This window comes from Delphinus delphis, chromosome 15 (genome assembly GCF_949987515.2).
Source record: "Delphinus delphis chromosome 15, mDelDel1.2, whole genome shotgun sequence".
Classification (NCBI taxonomy): Eukaryota; Metazoa; Chordata; class Mammalia; order Artiodactyla; family Delphinidae; genus Delphinus; species Delphinus delphis.
The window spans coordinates 59,540,211-59,554,127 of NC_082697.1; the positions used below are offsets into that span (position 1 = coordinate 59,540,211).

A 13,917-nucleotide genomic window follows, 5' to 3' on the forward strand; every position below is an offset into this window, starting at 1 on the left:
GAACTCCTTTGGGATCCTGCTTCTTTTTCCTATTTCATTTAGTTGCAGATAATAGGCCCATTAAGGAAGTGAAATGTCCCAATTCCAGAAAATGAGTATTCAGAGCAAAAACAAGGAAAGGAAAGATGTAACTATTCCAATCAGCTAAGCACAAGCTAGAAAGACGTTGGTTTTGTCTACACTGTATTGGTTTGCCAGGGACTCTGCAAGCTTCTGTAGCATCCCTCTGCCGCCTCCAGGAAACCCCCCAGGATGTGGGGGAGGGTGGAAGTGAGCTCCCTAGCTGTTCTGCTCAGTGGCCTGCGCCACTCAGAGGGCTGGCCGGGGTCGCGGAGCAGACTGCCACAGGTTCTTTGCCTAATGGCCTCTACAATCATGGTCTGCTACAAAGCGAAGAAATGGGGATCCAACCTGAGAGAGGTTGTCAGTCCCTAGAACAGGGATGGAAATGTCAATATGACAGCTGTTAGGCTTAGACAATAATGAGCCAGGAAACAGAGGGCTCTAGGAGAAATTTCTTCAAGATGCTGAAACTGATAGAATGCCTAATAGTTTTAAATGTACTGACAGGAGGGACTTCTCTGGTGGCGCAGTGGTTAACAATCCGCCTACCAATGCAGGGGACAGGTGTTCGAGCCCTGGTCTGGGAAGATCCCACATGCCGCGGAGCAACTAAGCCTGTGCGCCACAACTACTGAGCCTGCGCTCTAGAGCCCGTGAGCCACAACTACTGAGCCCATGTGCCTAGAGCCTGTGCTCCCCAACAATAGAAGCTACCGCAATGAGAAGCCCGCGCACCGCAACGAAGAGTAGCCCCAGCTCACCACTAGAGAAAGCCCGCGCGCAGCAACGAAGACCCAACGCAGCCAAAAATAAATAAATAAAGTAAATAAATTTACAAAAGACAATTGTTAACTAGCTCCTGTTACTCAGCTCATTTCTTTTCAGGGAATAATCAGAGGTCCACATTTTCCTAGCTACAATTAAGAAGCGTTTGAGCCTTTAATTCAAGGTAGAGTTTCTGCCATTGAGTTTATACTGTGGGCAATTATAATATCCATACATTGACTATGAAGAGAAAGCTCTGACTGGTCAAACAAGAGTATATCCACATGTGCACATGGATAAGGGCTCTTAACCTGGAGTCCACGGGGATCTGTGAACCTAGATGGGGAAAAAGCCTACATTTTCACTGACCTATAACTGACATTTAGCATTTCCCTCTACTATGAAGTTGGGCAGAGGTATTCACGCTCCTGTGATTCTGTCCACCAACAGAAATCACGAGGGTTTTTCATATTCCATTACAGTTGTTGCAATACCTCACAAGGTTGCTTAAGCTCAAGCACCACTTTGAAAATACAGTAGTTATTAGCCTTGCTGTTAGACTGTATTATATAACAATAGATCAACAAAGAGGCATGCATTTTACTCTAACAAATAAATTTTAAAATATTTTGATGACTATATTTCAATATAATTGGTTTCTGAGAAACCCCATGCATTTTATTTTATGCATTTAGAAACATTATTATGAGAGGTGGTCCAGAGGCTTCAGCAAGCTGCCACAGGGGTCTGGGCACAGAACAAGCTGAGATGCCCAGCAGCGGGCACAGGGCCTCTGCCATGAGGCCACGTGGCAGATGCTGGCGGGGGCAGGAGGGCGATCACCGCTCCCAGCAGTGCTGCTTCAGACCACACACATCAGAAACAGTGGCATGGACATATATACACTACCAAATGTAAAACAGATAGCTAGTGGGAAGCAGCCGCATAGCACAGGGAGATCAGCTCAGTGCTTTGTGACCACCTAGAGGGGTGGGATAGGGAGGGTGGGAGGGAGATGCAAGAGGGAGGAGATATGGGGATATATGTATACGTATAGCTGATTCACTTTGTTATAAAGCAGAAACTAACACACCATTGTAAAGCAATTATACTCCAATAAAGATGTTAAAAAAAAAAGTCACAAGAAAAATTTGTAACTATGTATTGTGACAGATGGTAACTAGACTTACTGTGATCCTTTCACAGTATATACAAATATTGAATCACTATGTTATACACCTGAAACTAATATAATGTTGTATGTCAACTGTATCTCAATAAATAATCCTCTCTCCATGAACAGCAAGAACAAAAAAGAAACAACTCTGCAAGTAACGCTCAGAGTTCCCTAATTAGTAATATCAGGTAAATTAGTTCAAACCACTTTCAATCAGCCTCAGCAGAAGGGAGACATTGATTGCTCCTGATCGCCTGGATGCTTCAACAGCGCTTATAATGCATGTGAAGGAGCCCGGGAGCCCGGGGCTGGCTGATTGCTCCGGGTCACCACGGCTCAACATTCGGCCCGCACACAACCTGCTGGAAGAGCTGAAGACAGCAGCTCGGCCCAGTCCAGGGCCTGGTGATATTTCAACCAAGGCGGGTCACTTTCTTGCACCCACAGAACCCCCCTTTAACGTTTCTGTATGTTAAGCTGTGTGGTAAATTGTCTTTAAATCATGGCATTTCTTGGAGCCCGGAATATGCACTTAAAAGTAACAATGCAAGGCTAATTATACAGCCAAGGAATTGAACAGGAGTTAACTGAGCTGCTTTTAAAAACAACAACAACAACAGGAACAAATCCTGTTAATAGGGACAAAAGGGTTTCCGTTCAGTGGAAACTTTCTGAGTACGTAGGGTGTGGTGGGCAGTGCAGGCAGAGATGCTGCTGCACAGCAGAGATGGTACAGAAGGAAAGTGCGGCCAGTCCCCGAGAGGGGTCCTCCTGGGAACTGCAGAGCAAACCGCCGGGTGTTCACTCCCTCCAAGTGCTAGAGCAGGTCCCGAACCAGCCAACCCATTTTGACTTCAAGCCTAAAGAAAAGCTGGCCTGAGTACACAAGAAGAACCTCTGCTAGCGGTACTGTTTAGATTATCACTCCTAGTGATGGTGAGGAGAGAGGACTAATCAATTAGGAGATTCCAACCCACGGAACTCACCGCAGTTATTAAAAGCCTGACATAAACCTCTATGTATCAGCGTAAAAGCGTTTTCCAGATGGATGCAAGGGGAAAAGCGAGGCACAGAACAGCGTGCACAGAATGATGACACTTATGTAAGACCAGGTTGCTCACCAACACACATACTTTTAACTATGGTGACCCCAAGGGATGGACCTGGTTGGGGGTTACGGTTTATTCTAGATACAGATTTTAAATCTTTACAAAGAGAACGTATTCACATATTACTCGTATAATTTAAAAAGCTAATAAAATAACAAAACAGATCCATAGCTACACGAGTTTGAATCCTACAAAAGATAAGAATGACAAAAAATAATACTTTCATGTTTCCATGCGTCCCTATTCCTTATTTCTAGGTCAAGCACAGGTTTTGATCTCTTCTATTCACTTATGTAGCACAGGCATCTGGAACAGTGCCTGGCTCAGAGTAAGCACTCAACAGAGATTTGTTAAATAAATGAATTGATTACTCATCTAATCCAGAAATTTGTACTGGGGGCCTACCATGTGCCAGCTACTTGCTAAGGACCCCGGGAAACATAACAGTGATTCACTTGACCTGCATTCACTCACACCGTTCACATGCCCACAGTGCTGGACGCTTGATGTAAACACACACCAACACAGATACACACACACTCGCTGCCCTTTAGGAACTTAGAATTCAGCTTGGGGGAAGGTGAATCATAGAGGCTGGAGGGCAGACGTAAGGCCTTTTCCTGGCCACAGCCTTAATTCTGGCTTTGGTTTTCAAAAGTGTGCCTCTGAGGCTTTGCTTATCATAGTCTGTCTTGTACCAGAATTACGTTCACATGTTTGTGCCTGCCCAGCTGGGGAAAAATAAACACCAACCTTCCTGGATTGTGTGAACACAGAAGGACAAATGGCTTATTCTCTGCCTGAAGCCCAGCGTACCAAAGCATTCCATCTTGCTTTATTTCCCAATTCTACCCATTCATCATAGAATTAGAAATCTAAGTGGGGAAGAGCCTGATGGCCATTTAGCCAGGGCTACTCTTATCTGGACCTTGGCCTAGCCCTTCACATCTAATTTAAGGTGAGGGGCTACCAAACTAGATGAAATAGAACCTTTCAGCTCTCGCTTGGGTCTTGCAGGAAAACCACAATTCAGCAGTTCTGCTTTACATTCCCAGAGCGTCTCCCATCCTAAACACCATGCCACTAATCCCCTTAATCTCCAGCCTTTTGCGGCCATATCTGCAGAAGCCCAGTCCTTCTCTACCCTGAAGTGAAGATTCTTCCACCTAAGTGGATTGATTAGTCTGCACTTATCTGTAGCAAACATCACCTTTGTGTACATACCCTCTCTTGCAATTTGTCAGAATGATTTCTGAACGCAACTCCATTTTCATATTCAGTCACTTTGGTCCCAACAGGAATGGTCCCCAAAATTCAAATATAAGATGCCTGGGAACATTTTTAACTTTGAAACTAAAATGTGGCCACGGTGCAATGGGTGTACACAAGTGAACTTGGGGGTGTGACATTAAATGGGAAGGAAGGAAGAGCCTTCTGCTTCTGGTGATGAAAGGTTTCTTCATCTATAAATTCCAAATGATCAACACGGCAGATTCATGGGTTCTTATCCAAAATGCTTTGGGCCAGATCTGGTTTGAAATCTGGAGTTTTTCAAACTTAAAAATAGCAATACCAGGCAGAGGGCACATATTAAATAATGCCTCCAGCTGGGTCTCAGGCACCACCCCATCATGGAACACGGTAATATTTCACTAGCAAAATATATGAATGTTCTAAGTAGGATAAATAGAGACTATAAATAGCTTCATGTCAGTTCAGGTCAGTTTTGTTGCCAACTGAGTTAGTTCCAAACTTAAGCAAAAAACGTTTAGGTGTTCAGAGCTTTGTGAACTTTGGAATGGCAGATAAGGGACCATGCACACAGACAGGACCCAAAGAACCAGCGCTAGCCCTCCTGACCTTTCTGCATAAAGATACTTTTAAAGCATATAGGTGTGGCTGCTTTCCTGAATATTTCTGTCAGGTTCTGTTTGGGAAGCCCTGCATAGCAGAGGTCATTCGGCTTTAGTTATTCAAACTGTTGTTTAGAAAGCAAAATAAAAACCTGCAAACTTAAAGCATTTCCCTTTGAAGCTGAGCACCATTATCTTTAAGAGCTAAAGTGAATTTTCACAAACCACTTGCACACACACAAAATGGTACGTAGTACACAGAGAAGACAAACACCCAGGCACTGTGCGTATCAGTCTATTAAGTGCTTCTCAGACTTAATTGTCCATAAGATTCATCTGCGGATCTTGTTGAGATGCTGATTATGTCTCATTAGGTCTGGGTGGGGCAGAAATCCTACATTTCAAACAAGCTCCTGGATACAGCTCTGAGGACCAGCCTTTGAGTAGCAAGGCTGCAGCAGAAGTGCATTAAGTTTGGAAACAGACGAACCTGAGTAAGATCCTGACTCCACCACTTACAAGCTAAGTGACCCTGGGAGAATGGAAATAACAATGACACTTTTTCAAGCCCGTAATGAGTGAGCTAGCAGCACAGTTCCTGGCACATAACAGACCCCGAATTCATCCTTTGCCAATCTGTGGTTGGCTGAATAATGGTCCCCCAAAGATGTCCACATACCAGTCCCCCAAATCTATGAATATGTTACCTTACAAGGCAAAAGGGAATTTGCAGATGTGATAAAGTTAAGGATTTTGAGATGAAGAGATTATCCTGGGCTATCTGAACAGGCCAACATGATCACAAGGGTGTTGATAAGAGGGAAGCAGGAGGATAAGAGTAAGAGAATATGAGAGGGTGAATCAAAGATCAGTGAGGCGAGAAGATGCTATGTTGCTGGCTTTGAAGACAGAGGAAGGGGCCTTGACCCAGGACATGTGCACAGCCTCTAGAAGCTGGAACCTCCCAGAAAGGAGGCAGCCCTGCACACCCATTTTATACTCTGTCCTCCAGAACTATAAGAGAATAAATGTGTTGTTTTAGACCACTAAGTCTATAGTAATAGTTTACAGCAGCCATAGGAAACTAATACACCACCTATTGATATAATGCTAACGCAGGCTTACCTCACTTTATGTAACAGAGGACTTCCTGGGGCTGAATCAACTGAAACATCATGTAACAGCTGCTCCAGTGGAGGTCAGTAAACAAAGAACTCTTCAAGGAGACTCTGTATCAAGGGAAGAATTCCTCCCGCTTTATCTGTTTTGTTTGGTTATAGCCCTTGCTACCAAACAGGGACAGACACACCAACCCATTCCAAAGGCTAAAGGGACTCTCCTGCTCTCTAACTGTATCATCACATTCCAGCCTCTCATGTAATTGTCGAAACCTAATAAGGCTCCTGGGGACAGCATCAGTGGGTCGATGCCTCAACATCAGGAGGACTGAAGAAAGTCATCCTGGGCTCAAGAGTGAAGGATTGAAAATCAATGGTCTCAGTATTTGTACAAGTCTTCATTTGCTACTTATAATGTGGTTTATCCCACAGAGACGCTTTATAAAATAAGAAAATACCAAGATAACCCAAAAGACGCCTGCAGAATGAAAACTGCATATGTTTCAAAACTAAATGGGCCTTGTCCTGCATTTCTCAGGCTTTTTCCTGCAGGCCTTGGCACCAACAGCACCCCTTAACCATCCTGGGTTTTACACTTCCCTTACCAGACTCTAAGCTCCGTGGAAGGGCTGGTCTCTCATTTCTAACTATCATATCCACAGCATCTGTAACTGACACTTAGTTTGCACACAATAAATGTTTGTAGATGAACGAATATTATGATGGACATTTATAATAGAAAAGCATATTCGGACTTCCATTAACAAAAGCATTACTTGTAAAGTTCTTTTTCTCCAATTTGAACTTAAAACTACTTGGCCCAAGATATTATTTATGGTGGAATTAAAAGTATGCTCTCCGATTTTATCTGCCTATTAATATATGCATTTGATAATTAACAATGTGCTAAGCAGTCAAAGCAAATAATTACTTTTCTAATGTCTGCCCCTGCATATGAGCTAAATGAGGGGGAAGCCACTAATTGCATATTAAAAAATGCAATTAAATGCAAAAAAAATGGTAACTAGATTCAAAATGTTTTGTTTAAACCTCAGACCACAATATTCAAAACAGTTACAATCCTTTCCCTGGGTCAGTTACAATCCCACAAAACAGTCCAAATCTTCAGAATTCTGTTCAGGTCACAATGAATATAAAACAAGTTCTCAAAAGTTTGCTAGTTCACATTTTCGAGGTCTTCTGACCAACTGGTAGGGTTGATCACAAAAACTCTATCTTTTAATTTACTTATGTTCAGTACACTTTATTTAAGAAGCAGTGTAATCACACGGAATGCTTTAATTTTAAACCTTATTTTGAAATATGACTGAATACATTAACATAATTCAGAACAAGTCAGTAAACATCCACAAGAACATGTTATATAATTCTAGTGAGTCTCATAATATTCTATTTTCAAAGGAAAAAAAAAAAAAACACTGGACAGAAAAGCAGTAAATTTGGAATCTGAGGGTTCTCCCTGCTGGCCATACTCCCTAGACTTCAAGGAGAGCCATTCTGAGCAGCCCCTTCTCCATCCTCACACGTTCACTCTGGGATTGTTCTAGATAGGTAGGTTACCAGACAAGTGAGTCCTGGAGGGGAGGAATTAATGTACCCAGGCTTCCTGCAGAGTGCCTTGTCTTCTAAAGACATTAGAAATCATAGCAGGACTCAAGAGTCTTGGTTTACAAGGTAACGTTAGCCAAAAACAAACACCCATAGCAACTAGAGTGTTTTCTGCAATGGTCTTTGGGTCATCTCTGTCCACTAAGCAGAGACCAAGACACAGACAAGAGTGGTCTTGGGTGCCTGCTCTGCCTCCCAGATGGGCAGGGGCGGTTTCCACTTTCTTATACTTGCTCGCTGGGCTTTATCTTTGCCTGGGAGAGAAGGATATCAAAGGAAAGGGGAATAAATAAAGGAAGCGAGTTCTAAAAAGGACCTGTTATGTTCCCGTTCCTATATCTCACTTTTCTTCAGGGGAACCATCCTGTTCTTCTGACCACTTGGCTGCAGGGGGGCTGACCCCACACCCCGGCTTCATGGGGCTATGTGAGCTGGATGGGTGCTGGTCTGTAACTCTGATTGGACCACTAAGAATAAGGTACTTTCAGGGGCTTCCCTGGTGGTGCAGTGGTTAAGAATCCGCCTGCCAATGCAGGAGACACGGGTTCGAGCCCTGGTCCGGGAAGATCCCACATGCCGCAGAGCAACTAAGCCCGTGGGCCACAGCTACTGAGCCTACACTCTAGAGCCCGCCAGCCACTACTACTGAGCCCGTGTGCCACAACTACTGAAGCCCGCGTGCCTGGAGCCCATGCTCCGCAACAAGAGAAGCCACCACAATGAAAAGCCTGCACACTGCAATGAAGAGTAGCCCCCACTCGCCACAACTAGAGAAAGCCCGTGCACAGCAACAAAGACCCAGTGCAGCCAAAAATAAATTAATTATTTTTTAAAAAAAGAATAAGGCACTTTCTTTCTGTTGTGGTTTCAGTAAGAAGGACATAAACCTAAAGCTCCCTGGAGCCACTACCTGGAAAGAGCCTGCATGAGAATAAATTCAACCCAGAGGAAAGCAAGGCTGAGCGAGGAAGAGAGCAAGCCCTGACAGCAACCTCTGAGCCCCTGGATCCGGCCATACCCGAAGCCCAAATCTGCCCTTGGACTTTACAGTCCCATAGGGTAACACAAACTTTAAAAAAAAATTAATCTAGTTCAAGTTAGATTGTCATCTGAAACTGAAAAGGCACTAACAAATACAGGAGAAATAAAAGCACAAGAAGAAGGGAAACGAAAGGAGAAGATCACGTTTATGGATATGGGATCTGAAAGTAGTTCAAGTTTGCCCCCTGGAAATGAAGAAAGGTGACACATAGGAAACTGTTCCATTTTTCATAGTAAGCTCAGACCATAAGAACTGTAGCTCTGCCTAATTACTGTGATTAATCTTGCCAAATTCTAAAAATAAAATGAGCGTGTATTTTCTGATGTTTGATGATACTGCAACCGTCGTGAAGAGAAAGAATGAGCCGTTACTGAATAGAGTCGTCTTTTAAGACAAATGATTTTCTTCTGGCTGTGGGGAGAAGACAAGGTCACAATGACGACCCCAGTCTTACCGGGCATGGCATGGACGAGGTCCCCGCACAGAACAAAGAACTTGGGCTTGGGGCTCAGCTTGTTGATGGCCTGGACGGCCTGCTCAGTCAGACGGATCTCCTGCTTCCACTCGTCGCCGCCGCTGTCACAGTCCCCAGTGGACCAGGCCTTCATCAGTCCGAACTGTGGGTCTGCACCTTGGATGAAGTAGAACGGGCCTTTCCATTCCCTTTCCTTTTCTTTAATTAAAAAAAAAAAAAAAACAAAATGAATGAAAGGAAGGAAGGGAGGGAGGAAGGAAGAAATATTATAAAATCTGTCAGGGAAAGCACCCAGGTTACCCTGCGAGTGGATACAATATTTTTCTTAAATTAAGTAGGTCATTTTAATAAGCTGCTGTTCAAACACACCATTTTCCTGTCATCAGCCAGAGGATTTTGATTTATACTAATTATGCCTGGACCTGGTGATTCCCAAAGGCCAGGGAAAAACCACATGGGCCGTTAACAGCTATGCAACCAAGCTGTCTGTTTAAAAGCCAGATGGCCAAAATGGAGCACAGAGGCACCACGGCATGCTATATAGAGGCTATTAATGTTCAATAGTTTTTTAATTAGAATTAAAAATACCCCAAATTGAAAGCTGTCAGAAGTATTATGTTTAAACGACGAGGTGAAGCGCTTTCAAATCGTTTACGCCAGGCTTAATGGCACAATCTGCACTGTTTCTGGGGATGTGACAGAAAAACTTGGAGCTCAGAAGCTCCGGCTATCTGGTGGGAAAGGCGGGGCCAGAAATGAAATCTTAATATGGAAAAAAAAAATGATGCTAACATTTCCAAGGCAGCATGATGTGGGCACAGGTGAGGTGTGAGGCTGCAGGGGAGGGCTGGGGGGACGAGATTCTTTCATTCTTTATGTCCTTGGAAAGCACGTGGGTCACCTGAAGGTAAATTATCAGGCTGCTCTTGCTATTGGTTCTGCCAAAGCTTCAAGGGCCACGGGTCTCCACCCTGATCTGCCCAAAACACTGCCACCAGCGTCTGCACTTACAGAGTTGGAATGCCCATCAGTGGGTGCGTGGGTTTCAAACTTTTCTTTGGCCACAGAATCCTTTCTTCAAACAAAACCACAAGTGGCTGACCAGTGTTGAAAACACATAGCCTCCTCTGCCTGAGTGGGTTCTGGGGACAGAGCAGTCTGAACACACCCACTCATCAGCCCAGATTTTATCCTCAGCCCAGAGAGGTGACGTGACTTGCCTCATGGACACCAGCCATCAGCTGCAGGGACAAGATTAACTACCCCACAACCTTGAGACTGTTTTCTTCTCTTTAACAAATGAACGTATTTTGCAGGTGAGCTGAATAACTGGCATTTCCTTTGGAAGTCATGAAGATACTAGAATTTCCCAAAAGCTCCTTGAAGTCATTTCACACCTTTGTGTTCACTTCACTCATTTATTCAGTATTTACCGAAAGCCTACTGTTTGCCGGGCCCCGTGCGAGGTGCTGATGACACACAAGTGGACCAAGACAGGTGAGGTCTTGGCTCTCGGGGGCTTAGTTCTCACAGAGGGAGAGAGAGCAAACAAGGAAATTCGCAGAGAACAGAGCCGAGGGTGCTAAGGGCTCTGCGAGGATTACGGCGAAAGCAATGGTTAATTTAAATTGGATGCACAGGGAAGGCCTCTCTGAGGTGGGGTCATTTAAGCTGAGATCTAGATGTAGCACATAAGCTTTTAAAATTCCACGACCACCCTCCCACCCACCATGCCTAGCTTACTATCATCTCAGAATGGATCTCAGGCTTTAGGCCTCCTTTCCTTAATTCCTCTTCCAGAACTTAAGAAGACAAGCATGTAAACAAACAAAATTACCCATCCGTACTTTCCAGAATAAATTATGTATGTGTGTTAACCTGCCAGTTCTTGAACTACAGCTTAAAATGCTAGCTGTTCCGTCAAATCACAACCTACCTAAACTCACCCTGAACAAGGACTGCAATGAAACCCTGTTGTGTGCATCTCAGTGCCAAGGACAGCGATCCAGCACTGCAACGGATCTGACTCACACTCATTGAGCCCTTACTACATGTGGCAGAAAGACTCCAAAACGCCCCCGAAGACCCCTGAGTCCTGATACTCACATCCTGTGTGATCCCCTCCCCTCGAGTGTGGGCTGGACTGCTTCTAATAAGCAGAATACAGTTATGGGATGTGCCTTCAGAGACTGGCTAGACCAAGATATGGAAACAACCTAAATGTTCCTCAGTGGATGAAGGGATAAAGAAAAGGTGGTATATACATACAACAGATTTAAAAAAAGGAAATCCTGCCATTTGGGACGAAATGGATGAACCTGGGGACACTAAGCTGCCTGCAATAAGCCAGTCGCAGACAGACAAATACTGCCTGATCCTCAGCTTGTATGCAGAATCCAAACAGTCAAACTCATAGAAGCAGACAGTAGAACGATGGTTTCCAGGGGCTGGGGGGTAGGTAGGGGAAATGGGGAGGGGAGGATCAAAGTTTCAATTATGCAAGATAAGCGCTGGAGATCTACTATACAGGATGGTGCCTATAGCTAACAATACTGTATTGGACACTTAAAATTTGCTAAGAAGGTAGATCTTAAGTGTTCCTATCACACACACACACACACACACAACAACAATAAAGGGGGCGGGAAGAAACTTTAGGAGGAGATGGATGTTTATGATAGATGTTGATGGTAGTGATGGTTTCACAGGTCTGTACTTATCCCCAAACTCACTGAGTTGTACACATTATATATGTACAGCATTTCATGTCATCATATCTCAATACAGTGGTTTTGAAAAAAGAGAGAGAGAAGGCTAAAAAAAATACCCTGACTTTCACCTTGCTCACTCTCCCTCACTCTCTCTCGGAGCCCTTCTCCTGGAGGGAACAGGCTGTCATGATGAGTAGCCTCCTGGAAAGGCCAACACGGCAAGGAACTGAGGGAGGGCTCTGGCCAACAGCCTGTGAAGAACAGAGCCCCCCGCCCCCCCATGCAACAACCTGAAAGAAACCAAATTCTGCCAACAAGCATGGGAGTAAACTTGGAAGAGGATTCGCCCTAGGTGAGCTTTTGGATGAGACCACACCCCAGGTGACACCTTGACGGAACCCTCATGAGGCCCTGCAGCAGAAGGACCCAGCTAGGCTGCACCCAGATGCCTGATGGAACTGGGAGATAGATAATGCACATTAGTTTTCTCAAGCTGCCAAGTTTCTGGGTCATTTGTTACACAGATCCGACTTAAAGATAAAGGGCCAGGAAGGAGTCAGCAAAACTTCTTCAAGAGCTCAAGGTTGGTGTCATGAAAAAAACTGAGATTCTGATTTGAGTTTTAAAGTTAATTGTTGGCACTGTTCATTTATTTTACTTTAATAATAACCATTTTGCACTGATGAATGCTTTTAGCTATGTTTCTGAGGCAGTTTGCAAAGCTGTTTAAACTGGCTAAATTAATCAGGGAGATGACTGTCACCCCAAAGTTGGGGCATAAATCAATCTGCTACAACAACCAGAATTTAGAAGGTTTTCTACAGTGAACCTTTTAACAGTTATAGTTGCCTATCACAAATAGTCATAGTCTCGAAAAGTTGTCCTTGGAGGTATTATAAATCTTTCATTTTTACTGGTTTACTAAGTAAAATCTCAGAAAGAATCTCCATTTTATGATGACAAGGTACAAAATAAACAGATTTGACCTAAAATGAATGACAGCTCCATGTCACTGTTCCATCTACCTTATCTATCTAATAAAGGAAACCTGATGACTCAGGGTTCTGCGTTCTCAAAAGCACCTGGAGCCTCTTAAAGTTCCTGCTACAGAAGTCTGTGGTGTTTGGCCTCATCTTAATTTTAATCAAGGCTGAATTTAAGATATTTGAGGCTGGTAAGACTTAGTACTAGATGGAGGGATCTTTTGTAAACTTATACCTCCCCCACCCCTCAGAAGGGCAGACTTTTATATTAGGAAAGCGAATTCTTAAAAACATTTGCATTAAATTATTTCACCGAAGTCCAGAATTACCCCAAGGACAGGGCATAGGCATTAGCTGACTGACACCTACAAGGGCCTGAGAATGCTCACGATGATGCCTCCCTTCCGGGGCAGAGCAAACGTCTGGCCCCAGCTTCTCTCTTTAGACTCCGGAAAGCACTGTGCTGGCAGCTCTAACTGTGGAAGTCTAGATGTGGTAAGGACCATCCCTAAAGCAACCTGATACACAATCAGGGCATTTAAAAACCACTTAAGGGTCTGGTGGTTTATTGCTTGTTGTTTTGTTTTGTTTTTAATTTTCCTAGTCAAAGAGCCTAAAGGTGAGACAGCCTGGTAAATGACTGACAACCCATTTGGAGCAGAAGTACCTGGAAATGGAGGCTGAGGGAGAAGGTGAGGATGACGAGAGAGCAGCATTATGCAGGCCGTACTTGGGCACAGGGGGCTGGGCTGGGCCTCCACCTCCGTCCTCAAGGTGTGGCAACGGACCAGCAACATCACCATCACCTGCGAGCTTAGGAAGCCCGCCCCAGACCTACTGAGTCAGAAGCTGCACTTTAACAAATTCCCAGGTGACTTTATGCAAATCCAAGTGTGAGAAGTACTGGCATGCAACTAATCAAGGACCTGTTTAAATGTGTTTTATATCAAACAGATGTAAAGTGATTGTTTCCCTAAATTGAAACAACGTCT

At 44.1% G+C, this 13,917-nt stretch overlaps 1 protein-coding gene across 1 annotated transcript in view; it reads right to left on the reverse strand.

Annotated features, from left to right (window-relative positions):
- Positions 1 to 13,917, reverse strand: part of CPPED1 (calcineurin like phosphoesterase domain containing 1) — a 114,208-nt gene that overhangs the window by 80,823 nt on the left and 19,468 nt on the right. The window contains exon 2 of the mRNA XM_060031765.1: positions 9,211 to 9,429. Coding sequence (XP_059887748.1) covers positions 9,211 to 9,429 — 219 coding nt within the window. The remainder of the gene's footprint in view (positions 1 to 9,210; positions 9,430 to 13,917) is intronic.